The sequence below is a fragment of the Pristiophorus japonicus genome, chromosome 6 (genome assembly GCF_044704955.1).
Source record: "Pristiophorus japonicus isolate sPriJap1 chromosome 6, sPriJap1.hap1, whole genome shotgun sequence".
Taxonomy (NCBI): domain Eukaryota; kingdom Metazoa; phylum Chordata; class Chondrichthyes; family Pristiophoridae; genus Pristiophorus; species Pristiophorus japonicus.
This window is the reverse complement of record NC_091982.1, coordinates 179,004,688-179,025,388: the sequence shown is the minus strand read 5'-3', so window position 1 is coordinate 179,025,388 and position 20,701 is coordinate 179,004,688. Positions and strand designations below refer to the sequence as shown.

General features: G+C 48.2%; 1 protein-coding gene across 1 annotated transcript in view; it reads right to left on the bottom strand.

Moving 5' to 3' along the window:
* psmd2 (proteasome 26S subunit ubiquitin receptor, non-ATPase 2) overlaps positions 1-20,701 on the bottom strand; it is a 117,368-nt gene that overhangs the window by 51,645 nt on the left and 45,022 nt on the right. The window contains exons 4-6 of the mRNA XM_070883442.1: positions 4,884-5,005; positions 3,230-3,454; positions 1,315-1,473 (exon numbers count right to left, since the gene is read on the bottom strand). Coding sequence (XP_070739543.1) covers positions 1,315-1,473; positions 3,230-3,454; positions 4,884-5,005 — 506 coding nt within the window. The remainder of the gene's footprint in view (positions 1-1,314; positions 1,474-3,229; positions 3,455-4,883; positions 5,006-20,701) is intronic.

Below are 20,701 nucleotides of genomic sequence, written 5' to 3'. Positions count from 1 at the left end.
AGCCTAGATTATGAGTTCATACTCAAGTGGAGCTTGAATCCAGAACCTTCTGACTTAAGTGAAAGCTCTACCCACGGAGCCAATCTGACAGTGTTCAACAATGTGCTCTTATTGGCATTTTAAACAACCGAACAGCGAATTGGGAAGGAAAAGTTGAGCAGTAAGAAACAGAATGAGGAAATAAATTGATGATTAATTATCATAGTAGTGAGTATTGCTACTGCAATCAAAAGCTTTGGGGGACATTATTTGTGCTTATTACACCATATTGTACGAAAGGAAACTTACTAAAGGAGTACATTACAGATCATGCCACAATCTACACCTTTGTGTAATGAATCTAAAGTACAATTAGGATCTTTTTTAATGTAGTGTCAGCTGTGGATCAGTGGGTAGCACTCTCGTCACTGAATCAGAAAGCTATGGGTTCAAGTCCAACTCCAGGGACTTGAGCCCAAAAAAAATCTAGGCTGAGACTCCAGTGCAGTGCTGAGGGAGCAATGCACTGTCAGAGAGGTGCCGCCTTTCGGATGAGACGTTAAACAGAGTTCCCGGCTGCTCTCTCAAGTGGACGTATAAGATCCCATGGCACTATTTCGAAGAAGAGCAGGTGAGTTATCCCCGGTGTCCTGGCCAATATTTATCCCTTAATCAACATAACAAAAACAGATTATCTGGTCATTATCACATTGCAGTTTGTGGGAGCTTGCTTGTGCGCAAATTGGCTGCCGCGTTTCCTACATTACGACAGTGACTATACTCCAAAAGTACTTCATTGGCTATATAGCGCTTTGAGACATCCGGTGGTCATAAAAGGCGCTATATAAATGCAAGTCTTTCTTTTTAGTTCCAAACAGATTTCCATAGCCATTTTAAGTCTGTCATCTTTGGAGAACAACATTTTCTCTATCTCCTCTCTCCAAATGTCCTAATGAGTAAAAGCACTTCTCTGTGTAACAATAAACATACAAATCAGAGGATTCTAGATCTGATTCATAGTCTGTACTGTTAGCTGATTTCAGCTGGGGCAGCAGTTTGGATGCGACAACTGATCTCAGTATTCTATTATTGTCTGGATTAAAAAATGAAGAAAAATCACTGGGACAAGGTACTCAAAAACTGCCAGCACCCAGGGAACCACAGCTCATTAAATGCCACTGCGTTAAAAATAAATGGAAAATATAAATGAATTTAGTGGATAAGAATCAAGAGAGAGTAGAAAGCATAACTTCCTAGTTTCTATACAACTAGAGAGCTTGCATGGTACATTTTAACAATTGATCAAATGTGCATAGATGTAAAGTGATTACATACACATCTTTACAGGAAGTAAAAATATCTTCGACTAATTCCATGTCATTTAGCATCAGTGCAAGTCGCAGAGCCTCAGGGTAGCGATTGAATTTTCGGAAAATACTAAGAGCGCATCGAAGCAGAGCAGAATTCTCTGGTTCAGGAACATAACTGACGCAGCTGGAAAAAAAATTGGGGAAAAAATCATTTGAAGCACAAGTTTGAAAACACACAAATGTCATGCACTGTGAAAATTTAAATACAGTAATACTTAATCACAGTTAAGATCTGCATATTGTGAAGCTAACTTTCCAGTAAATTCCAACTACAAACATAAAACAAGTAATGATGGTATAAATACTACGAAGTACAGAAAAAATTAAGATTAGATTGGTACGGTTCACAATCTTTAATAGGTTGCACTAAGGTTTAGTGAATCAACATTTCCTGAATCAACTCTCTAGAGCACGCATTCTCAAACGGGGGATCTGAAAGAAGGTTTTAAGGGGTCCGCGAGAAATAAGTCTTGGACGATAGCAGGCAGAGCAGTGTTGCTTCCTGCTATTAATCCAGGGATTCCCAGTGGCAGGTCAGTTTGCCTTGTGACGGTCAGCGAGGGCCGATCTACCAGTGACAGTAAGAAACAGGATCATTCCCCGGGTTACAGGGGTCGCACTTTGTTACTGAGTGAACTCCGCTCTACCCAGGATGTGATTCTGGCAGCGTAAGTGTTCAGCTCTAATATTTTATATCAAACAGGGAGTGACTTTAAAATGCAACACTAACAGTGAGAGCGGGACCTAGCTCTGCAGGGCGGAGATTAGAGCCACCTGTCCATTTAGTGTTCGCTCATCCGCCCTGTTTTACCATCTGTGATCCTGTTCCAGACTCTACAAGCATTTTTCAGTTTCACAGGAAGCCGTTTAGTTTATTAAGCCGGGACTGGCAGGAGCACAGAGGACAAATTACTGTTAACATCAGATCACATGAATGTAGGAGCAGGGTCATAAATACAGGGGATGGTCTGGAATACAAGTAAAACAAAAATAACATAAGTATAAGTGTCTAACTAATTTTTATACAGTACAGAAAAAATACATGTGCTGTATTACTGGGGATTTGTGAATTTTTTATAACACAGGAGGTTGTCCTCAGCAGCAAAAAGGTTCAGAACCCCTGCTCTAGAGTTGAGACAGTATAATTCCTCGTACACCAAGTTCCCATATAGCCACTATGTGACCATGCATCTGAAGTTGAATTTCTTAACCATATAGAAGGGAGACAAATCTGGGTTTATAATTTTAGATAAACACATATTATACACAGCAAGTCAAGACCAAGTGCAGCCTTCAAGTGAAGTGGGTCTAGAGGGTGGGGGATAATCAGACCAGAGTGTGCTGGCAATTACAGTCCCCATTTCCAAATCACACATTTAACCTAAATAATGTCAAATCAAGGTATTATATAAGAGTTAATTAACAAATCTTAAGGCAATTTGGAAGCAGAGAAGTTAACTTGGTTGGAGCATAGGGGTTTCTTTGCAGTATAGGCTGAGGAGCTGGAAGATGCAGCAATGAGGAGCTGTAGAGTCTCCAGTGCTGAATGGCATTATTAGTGTGACCAGTTTACATACATACAGTTTCCATTATAAGCACGGACAAAGGAATTAATAATGCAAAAATTGACAGGAAGGACAGAAGATTTTTTAATAGCATGCTGGAATTGAAAATTTTATACATAACATTTGTTTTTGACATTTTAACAGCTTTTCTATCCAGTCAGTGGATCCTTCATCTTTCCAACACAGGGGTTAAAAGCAGTCAAAAGCTGAAATTGCACTAGATATATCCAAACTCAAGATTGACTACAAAAGAAGCTTAATTTTCAACTGCTACATAACTCGTTACAATAGCTGCAGAAAGATGAGACAACACACCTTGTTAAATATAAGCAGACTTTAGAATACGCATTTTCATCAATATAATCTTCCAGCATATTGAGATGTTCAATCTCCATGAGGAGGTCACATGCCTCATGCTCAGCATTGTGAGCCATATTATAGGGAACTACCTCTTTTACCAGAGTGAGCAGTATCTCGTGTTTAGCTTTATCATTCTCGTCTACCTCCTGCCATTCTTTTGCAACCTCACCTGCCAGATGCCTAGAAGAGGAAAATAATTTTAATATACCTAAAAATATATAATTACCAAACAAACTGCCAGACTACATTTAAATATTATTGCACCAATCATAATTCCTTAAGAAAACTGTTTAAATGGGAACACGAAAAAACAAGCATTTTCAATTATGCAAAATATACTCCTATCAAACACAGATAAGTGAGCAAAGAAAAAAAATTAACAGGGAAAGCCTAAATGGCATACAGGAATATTCAGATTTGAACGCCAGCTGCCCTTCACTTGGACAAATTGATTGTCACTTGCTACACCACCCAAGCATGGCCCCAGAAGACTGTCATGACAGTGGGCTGGATAATCTGCTTTAAGAATAGCATGGATGCAAGGCAAATGCTAACCATCAGGAATAGAGTTAGATAAGAAAATAAAAGCAAAAAAAAATCATAGAACATGAAAGAGGAAGAAGGATAGGAACATAGATGAAGCCATAAGCAAAGGTTAAACTGCTAATGATAACTCATGTTACAACAGCTGCAGAAAGATGAGACAACACACCTTGTTAACATAACTCATGAGTATATAACACTGCTTAAAGTTATTTTTTCGTTCCATGCTAGTACACTTAAGAACATATATCTTTGAAGAACAAGTTTGCTCCCGGTCCAAGATTCTTTGCATTTATTAATGTTGCACAATTTCCAATGATAATGTTTTGTTTCAGCTGTACAATATTGGAAACTGAATGTTGACCATCAACTGTTTTACCCTCGAGTTTGCAAAATAAAAGTCCTGAATATTTTAGCGATTTAGTTCCCCCATCCACTTAAAGTAGTTACATTTATATAACACGTTGTCACATCACTCAAGAATATTCCAACAAGCTTCAATTAATTACTTTGAAGCAAGGTCATTGTTTTTACATAAGGCAAATATTGGAGCTATTTTGTATATGAACAATAAAATGAATGACCGGTTAAAATATTTTTTGAAAAATGGTGTTGGTGCAAACTTTTATTCAGGTAGCATTGTGCTATTAGTGCAATTTTATATGAATGAATGAAATTTAAAATAAGCAGTTTACTTAAACTTTAACCTTTCCAAATCCCATTTGGTTTGGTCCAACACTATTAGGCTAGTTGGACAGGCTTAAAGTAAGTTAGCATTTTTGATTAAACCTCATCTTAGTATGGCTGGATTCATACAAGTAATCTAGAATGGTACCAAAGAGAAACAAATCACCTGGCCCATTTAGTCTGCACAAGTGCTTTTCTCATGAGTCACCTAGCTTAATCCTACTTTCCTACCTTTAATATTCCTCTTTTTCAAGCAATTATGTAAACCCCTTTTAAAATAATTTAAGCTCTCTGGCAAATAATTCCACAATAACCTCTAAACATGAAAAACAGAACAAATGTAAAAAGTAACATTAAGGGTTATTTTGTTAAAACACACCTGACATATTCATGTCCCCATGAAGCCAGTTCTTCCTGAGATCCTTGAAGTCTGTATTTCAGACATTCCCGGTCTCCACTCATTGTCATGGCTAATACTGACACTATGTCAGCACAGAATCGCTGTAAGAGAAATAAGGCTTTTGCTTTATTGAACATTTGCACTTTTCCCTTATAATTTAATTAAAGTGGCTCCTTGAATGACATACTGGTTGATTTCTGTGTTAAATTTGTGTCAGCTTCCAGAACAGGTGCCGCTCTGCAGCATTAAATAGTTACCATTTTAGAGGCTCTCCCTATAGCTCAAAATAGTTAGCAGTTATAACTGTACAGTCCAGAAACTCCCCAGGATCAATACTGTTGTGCACAATGAGTAGATTTCACCTGGGGCAAGAATAAGTGCATTAAAACTGGCACCAGTGCCCTTGACATTATAGTGGGAAAAATAAATATGTCATCTAGGTTTACAGCTATGATCCAACCACCCTAAAAGTGCTTGTGTGTTGACATCAGTTGAGGGCAGGATCCGACTCACATATACCATGCCCCTGCATGCAGTCAAATAGGCTGTTAGTACTGATTGTCTAGGCTCACGTGTAGAATGTCACTTAGACAGAACAAAGCACAACCAGTGCCTGTGGAACTATATAACTATATCCAGCAGCGAGTGAATACCTTGAGAAGGGGGTTGGGACAGGGGGGGGGGGGGCGGTGGTGAGGAGGAGAATGAAGAAAACAAATCTCCAGAATATAACAAACCTTTATCAGTAAACCCTTTGGATTTTGTACTGCTATATGCAATTTTCTATCCATAATAAAGGCAATTTAAATGAGAACACACAACATTTTTCCAACTGCAAAAAAATTATTTTGTGCAAGTTCTTCAATCACATTTCTGCTGTAGTGATTCCTAAAATGGGATTTAAACATTAAGGAAAACATACCAAGAAAATTAAATCCAAAAGGACAGCAATATTTTAACACATTCGTGGATCTTCCCGGTCATTGCTCACCAAGTACAACGACAGGATGTTTTATAACAAAACAGAAACATAATGTATTATTCTGTTACTGCAACTGTGTTTCAGCTGCCTGTAGTAAGTGAAGATATACTGGGGTTGGTATTTAATTGTTGTTTGGTCAGATGTGGGCCCAAGTTTCCGCCCTCTGGAAAAACGCGCATCTCCATAAGGTGCGCCGACTTTCTGGAAGAAAAAGGGCGCCGAAACCTTACCTTGTGATTCTCTGGTCTCCTCAGGACGTCTTCGTGCTCGGCGTGGCGCAGCACAAGGGGTCGGGGGCGGAGCCAGGTCCCAGCGCTGAAAACAGTGCCGGGACCTCTGGACATGCGCGCTAGAGTTTGCGCGCATGTGCAGTAGCTCTAGGCCCCGAGGCTGCGTGGGAGGGGCCCGAGCCTAGGTCTTACCGAATGGGCTCACTGGGTGAAGATCGGGACTCAGACTTCCCTCCCGTTCAGCCTTCCCCCCGCTCCCTCCCTCCCGTTCAGCCTCCACGCCCCCTCCCTCTCTTCTTCCCGCCACCCTGCCCCCCCTCCGCTCCCTCCCCGTCGTCGGTGGGGCCCGCCGGCCGGGCAACCGGCTGGGGGCAGGCCCCGCCCGCAGTGTCAGCGGTGGCCCAGCCCATTCAGCCTCCCCCCACCCCCTCTTCTTCCCCACCTACTCCCTCCCTCCCTCTTCTCCCCACTCCCCCTCCCTCCCTCTTCTCCCCACCCCCCTCCCTCCCTCTTCTCCCCACCTCCCTCCCTCTTCCCCCCACCTCCTCCCACCTCCCTCCCTCTTCCCCCCACCTCCTCCCCCACCCCTCTTCCCCCCACCTCCTCCCCCACCCCCCCTCCCTCCCTCTTCTCCCCACCCCCTCCCTCCCGCTTCTCCTCCACACCCCTTCCCTCCTCTCCTCCACACCCCCTTCCCTCCTCTCCTCCACACCCCCTTCCCTCCTCTCCTCCACACCCCCTTCCCTCCTCTCCTCCACACCCCCTTCCCTCCTCTCCTCCACACCCCCTCCCTCCTCTCCTCCACACCCCCTCCCTCCTCTCCTCCACACCCCCTCCCTCCTCTCCTCCACACCCCCTCCCTCCTCTCCTCCACACCCCCTCCCTCCTCTCCTCCACACCCCCTCCCTCCTCTCCTCCACACCCCCTCCCTCCTCTCCTCCACACCCCCTCCCTCCTCTCCTCCACACCCCCTCCCTCCTCTCCTCCACACCCCCTCCCTCCTCTCCTCCACACCCCCTCCCTCCTCTCCTCCACACCCCCTCCCTCCTCTCCTCCACACCCCCTCCCTCCTCTCCTCCACACCCCCTCCCTCCTCTCCTCCACACCCCCTCCCTCCTCTCCTCCACACCCCCTCCCTCCTCTCCTCCACACCCCCTCCCTCCTCTCCTCCACACCCCCTCCCTCCTCTCCTCCACACCCCCTCCCTCCTCTCCTCCACACCCCCTCCCTCCTCTCCTCCACACCCCCTCCCTCCTCTCCTCCACACCCCCTCCCTCCTCTCCTCCACACCCCCTCCCTCTCTCCTCCACACCCCCTCCCTCCTCTCCTCCACACCCCCTCCCTCCTCTCCTCCACACCCCCTCCCTCCTCTCCTCCACACCCCCTCCCTCCTCTCCTCCACACCCCCTCCCTCCTCTCCTCCACACCCCCTCCCTCCTCTCCTCCACACCCCCTCCCTCCTCTCCTCCACACCCCCTCCCTCCTCTCCTCCACACCCCCTCCCTCCTCTCCTCCACACCCCCTCCCTCCTCTCCTCCACACCCCCTCCCTCCTCTCCTCCACACCCCCTCCCTCCTCTCCTCCACACCCCCTCCCTCCTCTCCTCCACACCCCCTCCCTCCTCTCCTCCACACCCCCTCCCTCCTCTCCTCCACACCCCCTCCCTCCTCTCCTCCACACCCCCTCCCTCCTCTCCTCCACACCCCCTCCCTCCTCTCCTCCACACCCCCTCCCTCCTCTCCTCCACACCCCCTCCCTCCTCTCCTCCACACCCCCTCCCTCCTCTCCTCCACACCCCCTCCCTCCTCTCCTCCACACCCCCTCCCTCCTCTCCTCCACACCCCCTCCCTCCTCTCCTCCACACCCCCTCCCTCCCTCCTCCACACACCCCTCCCTCCTCTCCTCCACACCCCCTCCCTCCTCTCCTCCACACCCCCTCCCTCCTCTCCTCCACACCCCCTCCCTCCTCTCCTCCACACCCCCTCCCTCCTCTCCTCCACACCCCCTCCCTCCTCTCCCCACACCCCCTCCCGCCTCTCCTCCACACCCCCTCCCTCCTCTCCTCCACACCCCCTCCCTCCTCTCCTCCACACCCCCTCCCTCCTCTCCTCCACACCCCCTCCCTCCTCTCCTCCACACCCCCTCCCTCCTCTCCTCCACACCCCCTCCCTCCTCTCCTCCACACCCCCTCCCTCCTCTCCTCCACACCCCCTCCCTCCTCTCCTCCACACCCCCTCCCTCCTCTCCTCCACACCCCCTCCCTCCTCTCCTCCACACCCCCTCCCTCCTCTCCTCCACACCCCCTCCCTCCTCTCCTCCACACCCCCTCCCTCCTCTCCTCCACACCCCCTCCCTCCTCTCCTCCACACACCCTCCCTCCTCTCCTCCACACACCCTCCCTCCTCTCCTCCACACACCCTCCCTCCTCTCCTCCACACACCCTCCCTCCTCTCCTCCACACACCCTCCCCTTTCCCCTCCCTCCCTCTTCCCACCCCACTCCCCCTTCCCCTCCCTCCTCTCCTCCACACACCCTCCCCTTTCCCTCCCTCCCTCTTCCCACCCCACTCCCCCTTCCCTCCCTCCCTCTTCACTCCCTTCCCTCCCTCCCTCTTCACTCCCCTCCCTCCTCACCCCCCCCCCCTCCTCCTTCCCCTCTCCCCACCTCTTCTCCACACCCCCCTCCCTCTTCTCCACACCCCCCTCCCTCTTCTCCCCACCCCCCTCCCTCTTCTCCCCACCCCCCTCCCTCTTCTCCCCACCCCCCTCCCTCTTCTCCCCCCCCCCTCCCTCTTCTCCCCACCCCCCTCCCTCTTCTCCCCACCCCCCTCCCAACCCCCCTCCCTCTTCTCCCCCACCCCCCCCCTCCCTCTTCTCCCCACCCCCCCTCCCTCCCTCTTCTCCCCACCCCCCCTCCCACCCTCTTCTCCCCACCCCCCCTCCCTCCCTCTTCTCCCCACCCCCCTCCCTCCCTCTTCTCCCCACCCCCCCTCCCCTCCCTCTTCTCCCCCACCCCCCCTCCCTCCCTCTTCCTCCCCACCCCCCCTCCCTCCCTCTTCTCCCACCCCACTCCTCCCTCTTCTCCCCCCCCACCCCCCTCCCTCCCTCTTCTCCCTCCCCACCCCACTCCCTCCTCTTCTCCCCACCCCACTCCCTCCCTCTTCTCCCCACCCCACTCCCTCCCTCCCTCTTCTCCCCACCCCACTCCCCTCCTCCCTCTCTCCCCACCCCACTCCCTCCCTCTTCTCCCCACCCCCCCACTCCCTCCCTCTTCTCCCCACCCCACTCCCTCCTTCCCTCTTCTCCCCACCCCACTCCCTCCCTCCCTCTTCTCCCCACCCCACTCCCTCCCTCCCTCTTCTCCCCACCCCACTCCCTCCCTCTTCTCCCCACCCCACTCCCTCCCTCTTCTCCCCACCCCACTCCCTCCCTCCCTCTTCTCCCCACCCCACTCCCTCCCTCTTCTCCCCACCCCCCTCCCTCCCTCTTCTCCCCACCCCCCTCCCTCCCTCTTCTCCCCACCCCCCTCCCTCCCTCTTCTCCCTCCTCTCCTCCACACCTCCTCCCTCCTCTCCTCCACACCTCCTCCCTCCTCTCCTCCACACCCCCTCCCTCCTCTCCTCCACACCCCCTCCCTCTTCTCCTCCACACCCCCTCCCCTCCCTCTCTCTTCTCCCCACCCCACTCCCCCTTCCCTCCCTCCCTCCTCACCCCCCTCCCCTCCCTCCCCCCTTCCCCACCTCTTCTCCACACCCCACTCCCTCCCTCTTCTCCCCCCTTCCCCTCCCCCCCCTCCCATCTCATCCACTCCCTCCCCCCTCCCCCCTTCCCCCCCCATCTCATCCACTCCCCCCCCCCCCATCTCATCCACTCCCCCCCCCCCTCTTCCCCCCTCTCCGCCCCCCTCCCCCCCCTCCCTTCCCCCCCCCATCTCATCCACTCCTCACTGTCAGAGACACAGACACTGACAGACACACACACACTGGGGAGGTGGGACGGGGGGGCATCCCAGCACGCTATTAGAGGGCTTCCGGTACTGGTGAGTAGAAATAAATTTTTATTTATTGATTAATTTTTTAAAAATATATTATTTTTTAATTTGAGTGATTTATTGGTTGATTTATTGATTTTATCATTTATTATTGATGATGGCTCTTTATTTGTAAAAGTGAAGTGTTTAATGTTTGTAAACTTCCCTTCTCCCCTGCCGCCCCCATCTTTTGTTCCCTATGCCTGATTTCTAAGTGTAGGCAAGGTTTTTCTGAGCGTACAAAAATCTATACTTACTCCATTCCAAGTTAGTTTGGACTAAGTTTTCGCTGCCTAAACTTGCAAAACAAGCCTAAGTGGCTGGACACGCCCCCTTTTGAAAAAAAAATGTGTTCTAAAATGAAACTATTCCAACTGACGAGAACTGTAGCAAACTAAATGCTGAGAATTGCAATTTCTAAGTTGCTCCATTTTAAACTAGTTGCTCAAAAAAAAAAGGAGCAACTCGAGCCGAAACGAAGTTACAGTACAGAAACAGACCACTTAGCCCAACCGGTCAGTGCCATGTGCATAGATGTATACAGCACAGGTGGTCATTTTCCAGTTGGGAAACAGTAACGAGTGGGGTGTCACAGGAATCGATGCTGGGGCTTCAACGACAGGTTGAACCTCTCTAATCTGGCACCCTCGGGACCTGGCCTGTGCCGGACAAGAGAATTTAGAAACATAGAAAATAGGTGCAGGAGTGGGCCATTCGGCCCTTCGAGCCCCCACCACCATTCAATAAGATCATGGCTGATCATTCCCTCAGTACCCCTTTCCTGCTTTCTCACCATACGCCTTGATCACCTTAACCGTATATCGAACTCCCTCTTGAATATATCCAATGAACTGGCATCAACAACTCTCTGCAGTAGGGAATTCCACAGGTTAACAACTTTGAGTGAAGAAGTTTCTCCTCATCTCAGTGCTAAATGGCCTACCCCTTATCCTAAGACTGTGTCCCCTGGTTTTGGACTTCCCCAACATCGGGAACATTCTACCCACATCTAACCTGTCCCGTCCCGTCAGAATCTTATATGTTTCTATGAGATACCCTCTCATCCTTCTAAACTCCAATGTATAAAGGCACAGTTGATCCAGTCTCTCCTCATATGTCAGTCCTGCCATCCCGGGAATCAGTCTGGTGAACCTTCACTGCACTCCCTCAATAGCAAGAACGTCCTTCCTCAGATTAGGAGACCAAAATTGAACACAATATTTCAAGTGAGGCCTCACCAAGGCCCTGTACAACTGCAGTAAGACCTCCCTGCTCCTATACTCAAATCCCCTAGCTATGAAGGCCAACATACCATTGCCTTCTTCACCGCCTACTGTACCTGTATGCCAACTTTCAATGACTGATGAATCATGACACCCAAGTCTCGTTGTACCCTCCCCTTTTCCTAATCTGCCACCATTCAGATAATATTCTGTCTTCGTGTTTTTGCCCTCAAAGTGGATAATCTCACATTTATCCACATTATACTGCATCTGCCATGCATTTGCCCACTCACCTAACCTGTCCAAGTCACCCTGCAGCCTCCTAGCGTCCCCCTCACAGCTCACACCGCCACCCAGTTTAGTGTCATCTGCAAACTTGGGAGATATTACACTCAATTCCTTCATCCAAATCATTGATGTATATTGTAAAGAGCTGGTGTCCCAGCACTGAGCTCTGCGGCACTCCACTAGTCATTGCCTGCCATTCTGAAAAGGACCCGTTTATCCCGACTCTTTGCTTCCTGTCTGCCAACCAGTTCTCTATCCACGTCAGTATATTACCCCCAATACCATGTGCTTTGATTTTGCACACCAATCTCTTGTGTGAGACCTTGTTAAAAGCCTTTTGAAAGTCCAAATACACCGCATCTACTGGTTCTCCCTTGTCCTCTCTACTAGTTACATCCACAAAAAATTCCAGAAGATTTGTCAAGCATGCTTTCTCCTTCATAAATCCATGCTGACTTGGACCGATCCAGTCACTGCTTTCCAAATGCACTGCTATTGCATCCTTAATAATTGATTCCAACATTTTCCCCACTACAGATGTCAGGCTAACCGGTCTATAATTACCCGCTTTCTCTCTCCCTCTCTTTTTAAAAAGTGGTGTTACATTAGCTACCCTCCAGTCCATAGGAACTGATCCAGAGTCGATAGACTGTTGGAAAATGATCACCAATGCATCCACTATTTCCAGGGCCATTTCCTTAAGTACTCTGGGATGCAGACTATCAGGCCATGGGGATTTATTGGCCTTCAATCCCATCCATTTCCCGAACACAATTTCCCGCCTAATAAGGAAATCCCGTCAGTTACTTCTTCTCACTAGACCCTCGGTCCCCTAGTACTTCCGAAAGGTTATTTGTGTCTTCCTTCGTGAAGACAGAACCAAAGTATTTGTTCAATTGATCTGCCATTTCTTTGTTCGCCATTATAAATTCACCTGAATCCGACTGCAAGGGATCTACGTTTGTCTTCACTAATCTTTTTCTCTTCACATATCTATAGAAGCTTTGGCAGTCAGTTTTTATGTTCCCGGCAAGCATCTTCTTGTACTCTATTTTCCCCCTCTTAATTAAACCCTTTGTCCTCCTCTGCTGAATTCTAAATTTCTCCCAGTCCTCAAGTTTGTTGCTTTTTCTGGCCAATTTATATGCCTTCCTTGGATTTAACACTATCCTTAATTTCCCTTGTTAGCCACGGTTGAGCCACCTTCCCCATTTTATTTTTACTTCAGACAGGGATGTACAATTGCTGAAGTTCATCCATGTGATCTTTAAATGTTTGCCATTGCCTATCCACCGTCAACCCTTTCAGTATCATTTGCCAGTCTATTCTAGCCAATTCATGCCTCAAACCATCGAAGTTACCTTTCCTTAAGTTCAGGGGCCTAGTTTCTGAATTAACTGTGTCACTCTCCATCTTAATAAAGAATCTACCATATTATGGTCACTCTTCCCCTTGGGGCCTCGCACAACAAGATTGCTAATTAGTCCTTTCTCATTACACATCACCCAGTCCAGGATGGCCTGCTCCCTAGTTGGTTCCTTGACATATTGGTCTAGAAAACCATCTCTGAGGAAATCCTCCTCCACCGCATTGCTACCAGTTTGGTTAGCCCAATCAATATGTAGATTAGAGTCACCCATGATAACTGCTGTACCTTTATTGCGTGCATCCCTAATTTCTTGTTTGATACTGTCCCCAACCTTACTACTACTGTTTGGTGGTCTGTACACAACTCCCACTAGCGTTTTCTGTCCCTTGCTATTCCGTAGCTCCACCCATACCGATTCCACATCATCATCCAAGCTAGGCAGGGCCGGAACCAATGTCCCAGGGGGAGTGTTTGCTAATGCTGTTGGGGAGGAGTTAAACGAATATGGCAGGGGGATGGGAACCAATGCAGGGAGACAGAGGGAAGCAAAATGGAGACAGAAGCAAAAGACAGAAAGGAGATGAGTAAAAGTGGAGGGCAGAGAAACCCAAGGCAAAAAACAAAAAGGGCCACTTTACAGCAAAATTCTAAAGGGTCAAAGTGTATTAAAAAGGCAAGCCTGAAGGCTCTGTGCTCCAATGCGAGGAGTTTTCGGAATAAGGTGGACGAATTAACTGTGCAGATAGCAGTTAACAGATACGATGTGGTTGGCATCACAGAGACATGGCTCCAGGGTGACCAAGGCTGGGAACTCAACATCCAAGGGTATTCAACATTTTGGAAAGATAGACGGAAAGGAAAAGGAAAAGGAGGCGGTGTGGTGTTGCTGGTTAAAGAGGAAATTAATGCAATTGTAAGGAAAGACATTAGCTTGGATGATGTGGAATCGGTATGGGTGGAGCTACGGAATACCAAAGGACAGAAAACGCTAGTGGGAGTTGTGTACAGACCTCCAAACAGTAGTAATGTTGGGGAGGGCATCAAACAGGAAATTAGGGGTGCATGCAATAAAGGTGCAGCAGTTATCATGGGTGACTTTAATACGCATATAGATTGGGCTAACCAAACTGGAAACAATACGGTGGAGGAGGATTTCCTGGAGTGCATAAAGGATGGTTTTCGAGACCAATATGTCGAGGAACCAACTAGGGGAGAGGCCATCTTAGACTGGGTGTTGTGTAATGAGAGAGGATTAATTAGCAATCTCGTTGTGCGAGGCCCCTTGGGGAAGAATGACCATAATATGGTCGAATTCTACATTGGGATGGAGAAGGAAACAGTTAATTTAGAGACCATGGTCCAGAACTTAAAGAAGGGTAACTTTGAAGGTATGAGGCGTGAATTGGCTAGGATAGATTGGAGACTGATACTTAAGGGGTTGACAGTGGATGGGCAATGGCAGACATTTAGAGACCGCATAGATGAACTACAACAATTGTACATCCCCTGGGAAGGGAAGGTGGCTGAACCGGGCTATCAAGGGAAAGCAGGGATAGTATTAAAGCCAAGGAAGTGGCATACAAATTGGCCAGAAATAGCATCGAACCCGGGGACTGGGAGAAATTTAGAACTCAGCAGAGGAGGACAAAGGGTTTGATTAGGGCAGGGAAAATAGAGTATGAGAGGAAGCTTGCAGGGAACATTTAAACGGACTGCAAAAGCTTCTATAGATATGTAAAGAGAAAAAGGTTAGTAAAGGCAAACGTAGGTCCCCTGCAGTAGAATCAGGGGATGTCATAACGGGGAACAAAGAAATGGTAGACCAATTGAACAAGTACTTTGGTTCGGTATTCACTAAGGAGGACACAAACAACCTTCCGGATGTAAAAGGGGTCAGAGGGTCTAGTAAGGAGGAACTGAGGGAAATCCTTATTAGTCAGGAAATTGTGTTGGGGAAATTGATGGGATTGAAGGCCGATAAATCCCCAGGGCCTGATGGTCTGCATCCCAGAGTACTTAAGGAGGTGGCCTTGGAAATAGCGGATGCATTGACAGTCATTTTCCAATATTCCATAGACTCTGGATCAGTTCCTAAGGAGTGGAGGGTAGCCAATGTAACCCCACTTTTTCAAAAAGGAGGGAGAAAACAGGGAATTATAGACCGGTCAGCCTGACATCGGTAGTGGGTAAAATTATGGAATCAATTGTGAAGGATGTCATAGCAGCGCATTTGGAAAGAGGTGACATGATAGGTCCAAGTCAGCATGGATTTGTGAAATCTTCTGGAATTTTTTGTGGATGTTTCCAGTAGAGTGGACAAGGGAGAACCAGTTGATGTGGTGTATTTGGACTTTCAGAAGGCTTTCGACAAGGTCCCATACAAGAGATTAATGTGCAAAGTTAAAGCACATGGGATTGGGGGTAGTGTGCTGATGTGGATTGAGAACTGGTTGGCAGTCAGGAAGCAAAGAGTAGGAGTAAATGGGTACTTTTCAGAATGGCAGGCAGTGACTAGTGGGGTACTGCAAGGTTCTGTGCTGGGGCCCCAGCTGTTTACATTGTACATTAATGATATAGACGAGGGGATTAAATGTAGTATCTCCAAATTTGCGGATGACACTAAGTTGGGTGGCATTGTGAGCTGCGAAGAGGATGCTATGAGGCTGCAGAGTGACTTGGATAGGTTCGGTAAGTGGGCAAATGCATGGCAGATGAAGTATAATGTGGATAAATGTGAGGTTATCCACTTTGGTTGTAAAAACAGAGACACAGACTATTATCTGAATGGTGACAGATTAGGAAAAGGGGAGGTGCAACAAGACCTGGGTGTCATGGTACATCAGTCATTGAAGGTTGGCATGCAGGTACAGCAGGCGGTTAAGAAGGCAAATGGCATGTTGGCCTTCATAGCGAGGGGATTTGAGTACAGGGGCAGGGAGGTGTTACTACAGTCGTACAGGGCCTTGGTGAGGCCACACCTGGAGTATTGTGTACAGTTTTGGTCTCTTAACTTGAGGAAGGACATTCTTGCTATTGAGGGAGTGCAGCGAAGGCTCACCAGACTGATTCCCGGGATGGCGGGACTGACATCAAGAAAGACTGGATCAACTGGGCTTGTATTCACTGGAGTTCAGAAGAATGAGAGGGGATCTCATAGAAACATTTAAAATTCTGACGGGTTTAGACAGGTTAGATGCAGGAAGAATGTTCCCAATGTTGGGGAAGTCCAGAACCAGGGGTCACAGTCTAAGGATAAGGGGTAAGCCATTTAGGACAGAGATGAGGAGAAACTTCTTCACCCAGAGTGGTGAACCTGTGGAATTCTCTACCACAGAAAGTTGTTGAGGCCAATTCACTAAATATATTCAAAAAGGAGTTAGATGCAGTCCTTACTACTAGGGGGATCAAGGGGTATGGCGAGAAAGCAGGAATGGGGTACTGAAGTTGCATGTTCAGCCATGAACTCATTGAATGGCGGTGCAGGCTCGAAGGGCCGAATGTTCTATGTTTTTTCTATGTTTTTATGTCCTTTCTTACTATTGCATTAATTTTCTCTTTAACCAGCAATGCCAGCCCGCCTCCTTTTCCTTTCTGTCTATCCTTCCTAAATGTTGAATACCCCTGGATGTTGAGTTCATAGCCTTGGTCACCCTGGAGCCATGTCTCCGTGATGCCAATTACATCATACCCGTTAATTGCTATCTGCGCAGTTAATTCGTCCACCTTATTCCGAATACTCCTCGCATTGAGGCACAGAGCCTTCAGGCTTGTCTTTCTAACGCACTTTGCCCCTTTAGAATTTTGCTGTAATGTGGCCCTTTTTGCCTTCGGTTTCTCTGCCCTCCACTTTTACTTTTCTTCTTTCTATCTTTTGCTTCTGCCCCCATTCTACTTCCCCCCCCCGTCTCCCTGCATAGGTTCCCATCCCCCTGCCATATTAGTTTAACTCCTCTCCAACAGCACTAGCAAACACTGCCCCCGCCCCCCCCCTCCCCCCAGGACATTGGTTCCGGTCCTGCCCAGGTGCAGACCATCCGGTTAGTACTGGTCCCACCTCCCCAAGAACCAGTTCCAATGTCCCAGGAATTTAAATCCCTCCCTTGTGCACCACTCCTGAAGCCACGTATTCATCTGAGCTATCCTGCGATTCCTACTCTGACAAGCACGTGGCACTGGCAGCAATTCTGAGATTACTACTTTTGAGGTCCTACTTTTTGCCGGACCAGGGGAGGTCATGCCGACTGCAGACTTAAAAATCGCACTGTCAGCAAAGTTTTAGAATTGCTTCCTACAAAAGCTATTTTTGCTTCTTGTCTTCTTAGGCGGTCCCTTGTATCGCGGATGACTTGCTTCCACCAAAAAGGGTTGAGTTCACAGATGTTTCAATGAAGGTGCTGATATTTCAGGTCCCGAAATGCATAGTGGGTCGAAGATGGCTGTGCGTGAATTGATTTATTTTATTTAAACATGTGGTGGCCATTGCACACCAGCCACTACATGGGCTTGATAGAGCTAGGTCTTGGTCCAGTGGCAAGGATTAACCAAGACGACTGGAGACCAGCTCTGCTGCACGGGTCTAGTGCATGTACATATCGCAGTGTGGGCTGACCCTTGCTGCCCCGGGCCCTCGCCTCTTCTGGGACCCGATCATGTCGCTCTGCAATCTCTTGCCGCTCCTGCCCACGCTCCAATCAGCAACCTGGATTATGGCGACGGACAATCCAGTCGCTCTCTTCACAGTCGTTGCCCTCCCCGACCGGCTCACCCCAAACTGCCACAGATGGTTCCTCGCAGGTCGGGGTCTCGCCTTTTGATAATCTGTAACTGTAGTACCATGGGCTCCGTACCTTGTATATCGTCCGCGTTGTGGCTATTTTGATGTAAACAGGACTGATCTAGGGAGTGTGCTTGCAGGTTGAGAAGTGAGATTCGCCAATGGATTGCACGGCAAAATACGTTGCTGTGTGATGTAAGGAGCCCCGCTGTTCAGCGTGGAGGCCGAAGGAGCCCATGCTGAAGCCGAGATAGTGTATATGGAGTGCGGCTCCATCACCCCACCGCCGGTCAGCAAGGGAGACGCGGGCAGTGAGCTGTCGGAATGGTTGGGGTAGTCTCCGACCGAACATCCTGTACAGCTTCCCATATAGTGTCCATTGTTGGCCGAGGGGTGAGACACAGAATGTCCCGGTAAGCCCATCCCGTTAACGTTGCTGGGCAACGTCTTCCAGCCTTGGTAGGAGCCTCGCAAAAAGGGGAAGCGGCTCTAGAGGAACCGGTAGATCTCGCTTAGAGTCAGCCGCTTGGTGGGAGAGCTCTGGATAGCCATCACAATCAGGACTATGTAGGAATATGGCGGTTTCTCCAGGAGACATATGCCAGCATGTGTTTTCTTAGTTTTGGTAGTGGAGGTGGCTGACAACTCTACTAACAACGACCCGTCCCTATGGGAACCCGCGGCTCCTCCTGATCCTGATCCCATTTTCAGGTGCGACGGCTGTGAAGCAATTCCCATGGACATGGGGAAATCATTCGCTAATTTGATGTATAAAAAGGATTTCCATCTGGCCTCCAAGTCCAACATCAAAAAGATGAGCGGCAGCTCTGGGCAGGTGTTGTTGGGATGGGGCAGCAACAATGTCACTGGGCCCCCGAGGGCCACCCGCCTGCCTGCTCACAGGACACAATGCGGATCGCGACCCCCCTCGCCGGGAATGTTGTTGGGCAAATGTCTTCCAGCCTTGGTAGGTGCCTCGGAGGTTGGGAGGTTGCCGGATCAAAGAGTGCCGGATTTGAGAGGTTCAACTGTATTTACAATCTATATTAATGACTTGGATGAAGGCACTGAGGGTAATATAGCCAAAGTTTGCTGATGATACAAAGATGGGTGGGGAAAGCAAGTCGTGAGGGCACAGAATCTGCAAAGGGATATAGACAGGAATATAGTGTGTGTGCAAACATTTGGCAGATGGAGTATAATTTTCGTGTCTGGTATGCGGACAATGTGACAATGTCTCAAAGCAAGTGCTCTACTCGGAGAACTCCTTCACGACAAACGAGCCAAAGGTGGGCAGGGGAAACTTTACAAGACCCTCAAAGCCTCCCTGATAAAGTGCATCATTCCCATTGATACCTGGGAGTCCAAAAACTGCCCTAAGTGGAGGAAGTGCATCTGGGAGGGCGCTGAGTACCTTTAGTCTCATTGGTGAGAGCATGCAGAAATGAAGCGCAGGCAGCGGAAAGAGCGTGCGGCAAATCTGTTCCACCCTCCCTTATCTTCAACGCCTATCTGTCCCACCTGTGACAGGGACTGTGGCCACCTAAGGCCTCATTTTAAGAGTGGAAACAAATCTTCCTCGATTCTGAGGGACTGCCTATGATGGAGTATAATGTGGGAAAGTGTGAGGTTATCCACTCCGTAGGAAAAATAAAAAAGCAAATTATTATTTAAATGGAGAGATTACAAAATGCTGCAATACAGAGGAACCTGGGGGTCCTTGTAAATGAAACACAAAAAGTTAGTATGCAGGTACAGCAAGTAATCAGGAAGGCAAATAGAATGTTGGCCTTGATTGCAAGGGGGATAGAGTATAAAAGCAGGGAAGTCCTGCTACAACTGTACAGGGTATTGGCGAGATCACACCAAGAGTGCTGCGTACAGTTTTGGTCTCCCTTATTTAAGGAAGGATATACTTGCATTGGAGGCAGTTCAGAGAAAGTTCACTCGGTTGACTCCTGAGATGAAGCGGTTGACTTATGAAGAAAAGTTGAGCAGGTTAGGCCTGTACTCATTGGAGTTTAGAAGAATGAGAGGTGATCTTATTAAAACATACGATACTGAGGGGGCTCAACAAGATAGATGCAGAGATGATGTTTCCACTCGAGGGGGAATCTAGAACTGGGGGCATAGTTTAAAAATAAGGGGTCGCCCATTTAGAACTGAGATGAGGAGGAGTTTCTTCTCTGAGGGTCATAAATCTGTGGAATTCTCTGCCCAGAGAGCTGGGTCATCGAATATACTTAAGTTGGAGATAGACAGATTTTTGAACAATAAGGGAGTGAAGTGCAGGCATGGAAATGGAGCCGAGCCCAAAATTAGCCATGATCTTATTAAATGGCGGAGCAAGCTCGAGAGGCCAAATGGCCTACTCCTGCTCCTATTTCTTATGTTCTTTTGCTCTTCATGTCTGCGCTTGCTAGAGCAACTTAAAACTAATCCCACTGTTCTGCTCTCTCCCCATAGCATTATATCTTCATTTGCTTCAAATATTTATCAAGTTTTACCGTAAAAGATGTGATGTTCTCCAACTCAACCATTGCACCAGAGCCTTGCATGCACCAGCCATTCTTTATGTAACAAAATTTCTTGGAACCTCTCGACTTACTTTCTTAGTGATCATCTTAAGCTGATGACCCCCACCAGAGGATATAGTCTTTCCTTATATTAAAGTTCTTCTTCATTTTAAAACCTCTTAAAGCTCCTTTGCTCAGCGGAAATAATCCCAGTATCTCAAGAAGCTGCTTATAATAGTTTCCCATCCTTGGCATCATCATGTTGTAGCCTCTCTATGGCTCTTTCTATAATGAGACATCCAGAACTGCACATACTGCTCTAGCTGGCCTAACCAACATTTTGCATGAATTAATCATATTTCTTTATTCTTATACCATATGGCCCC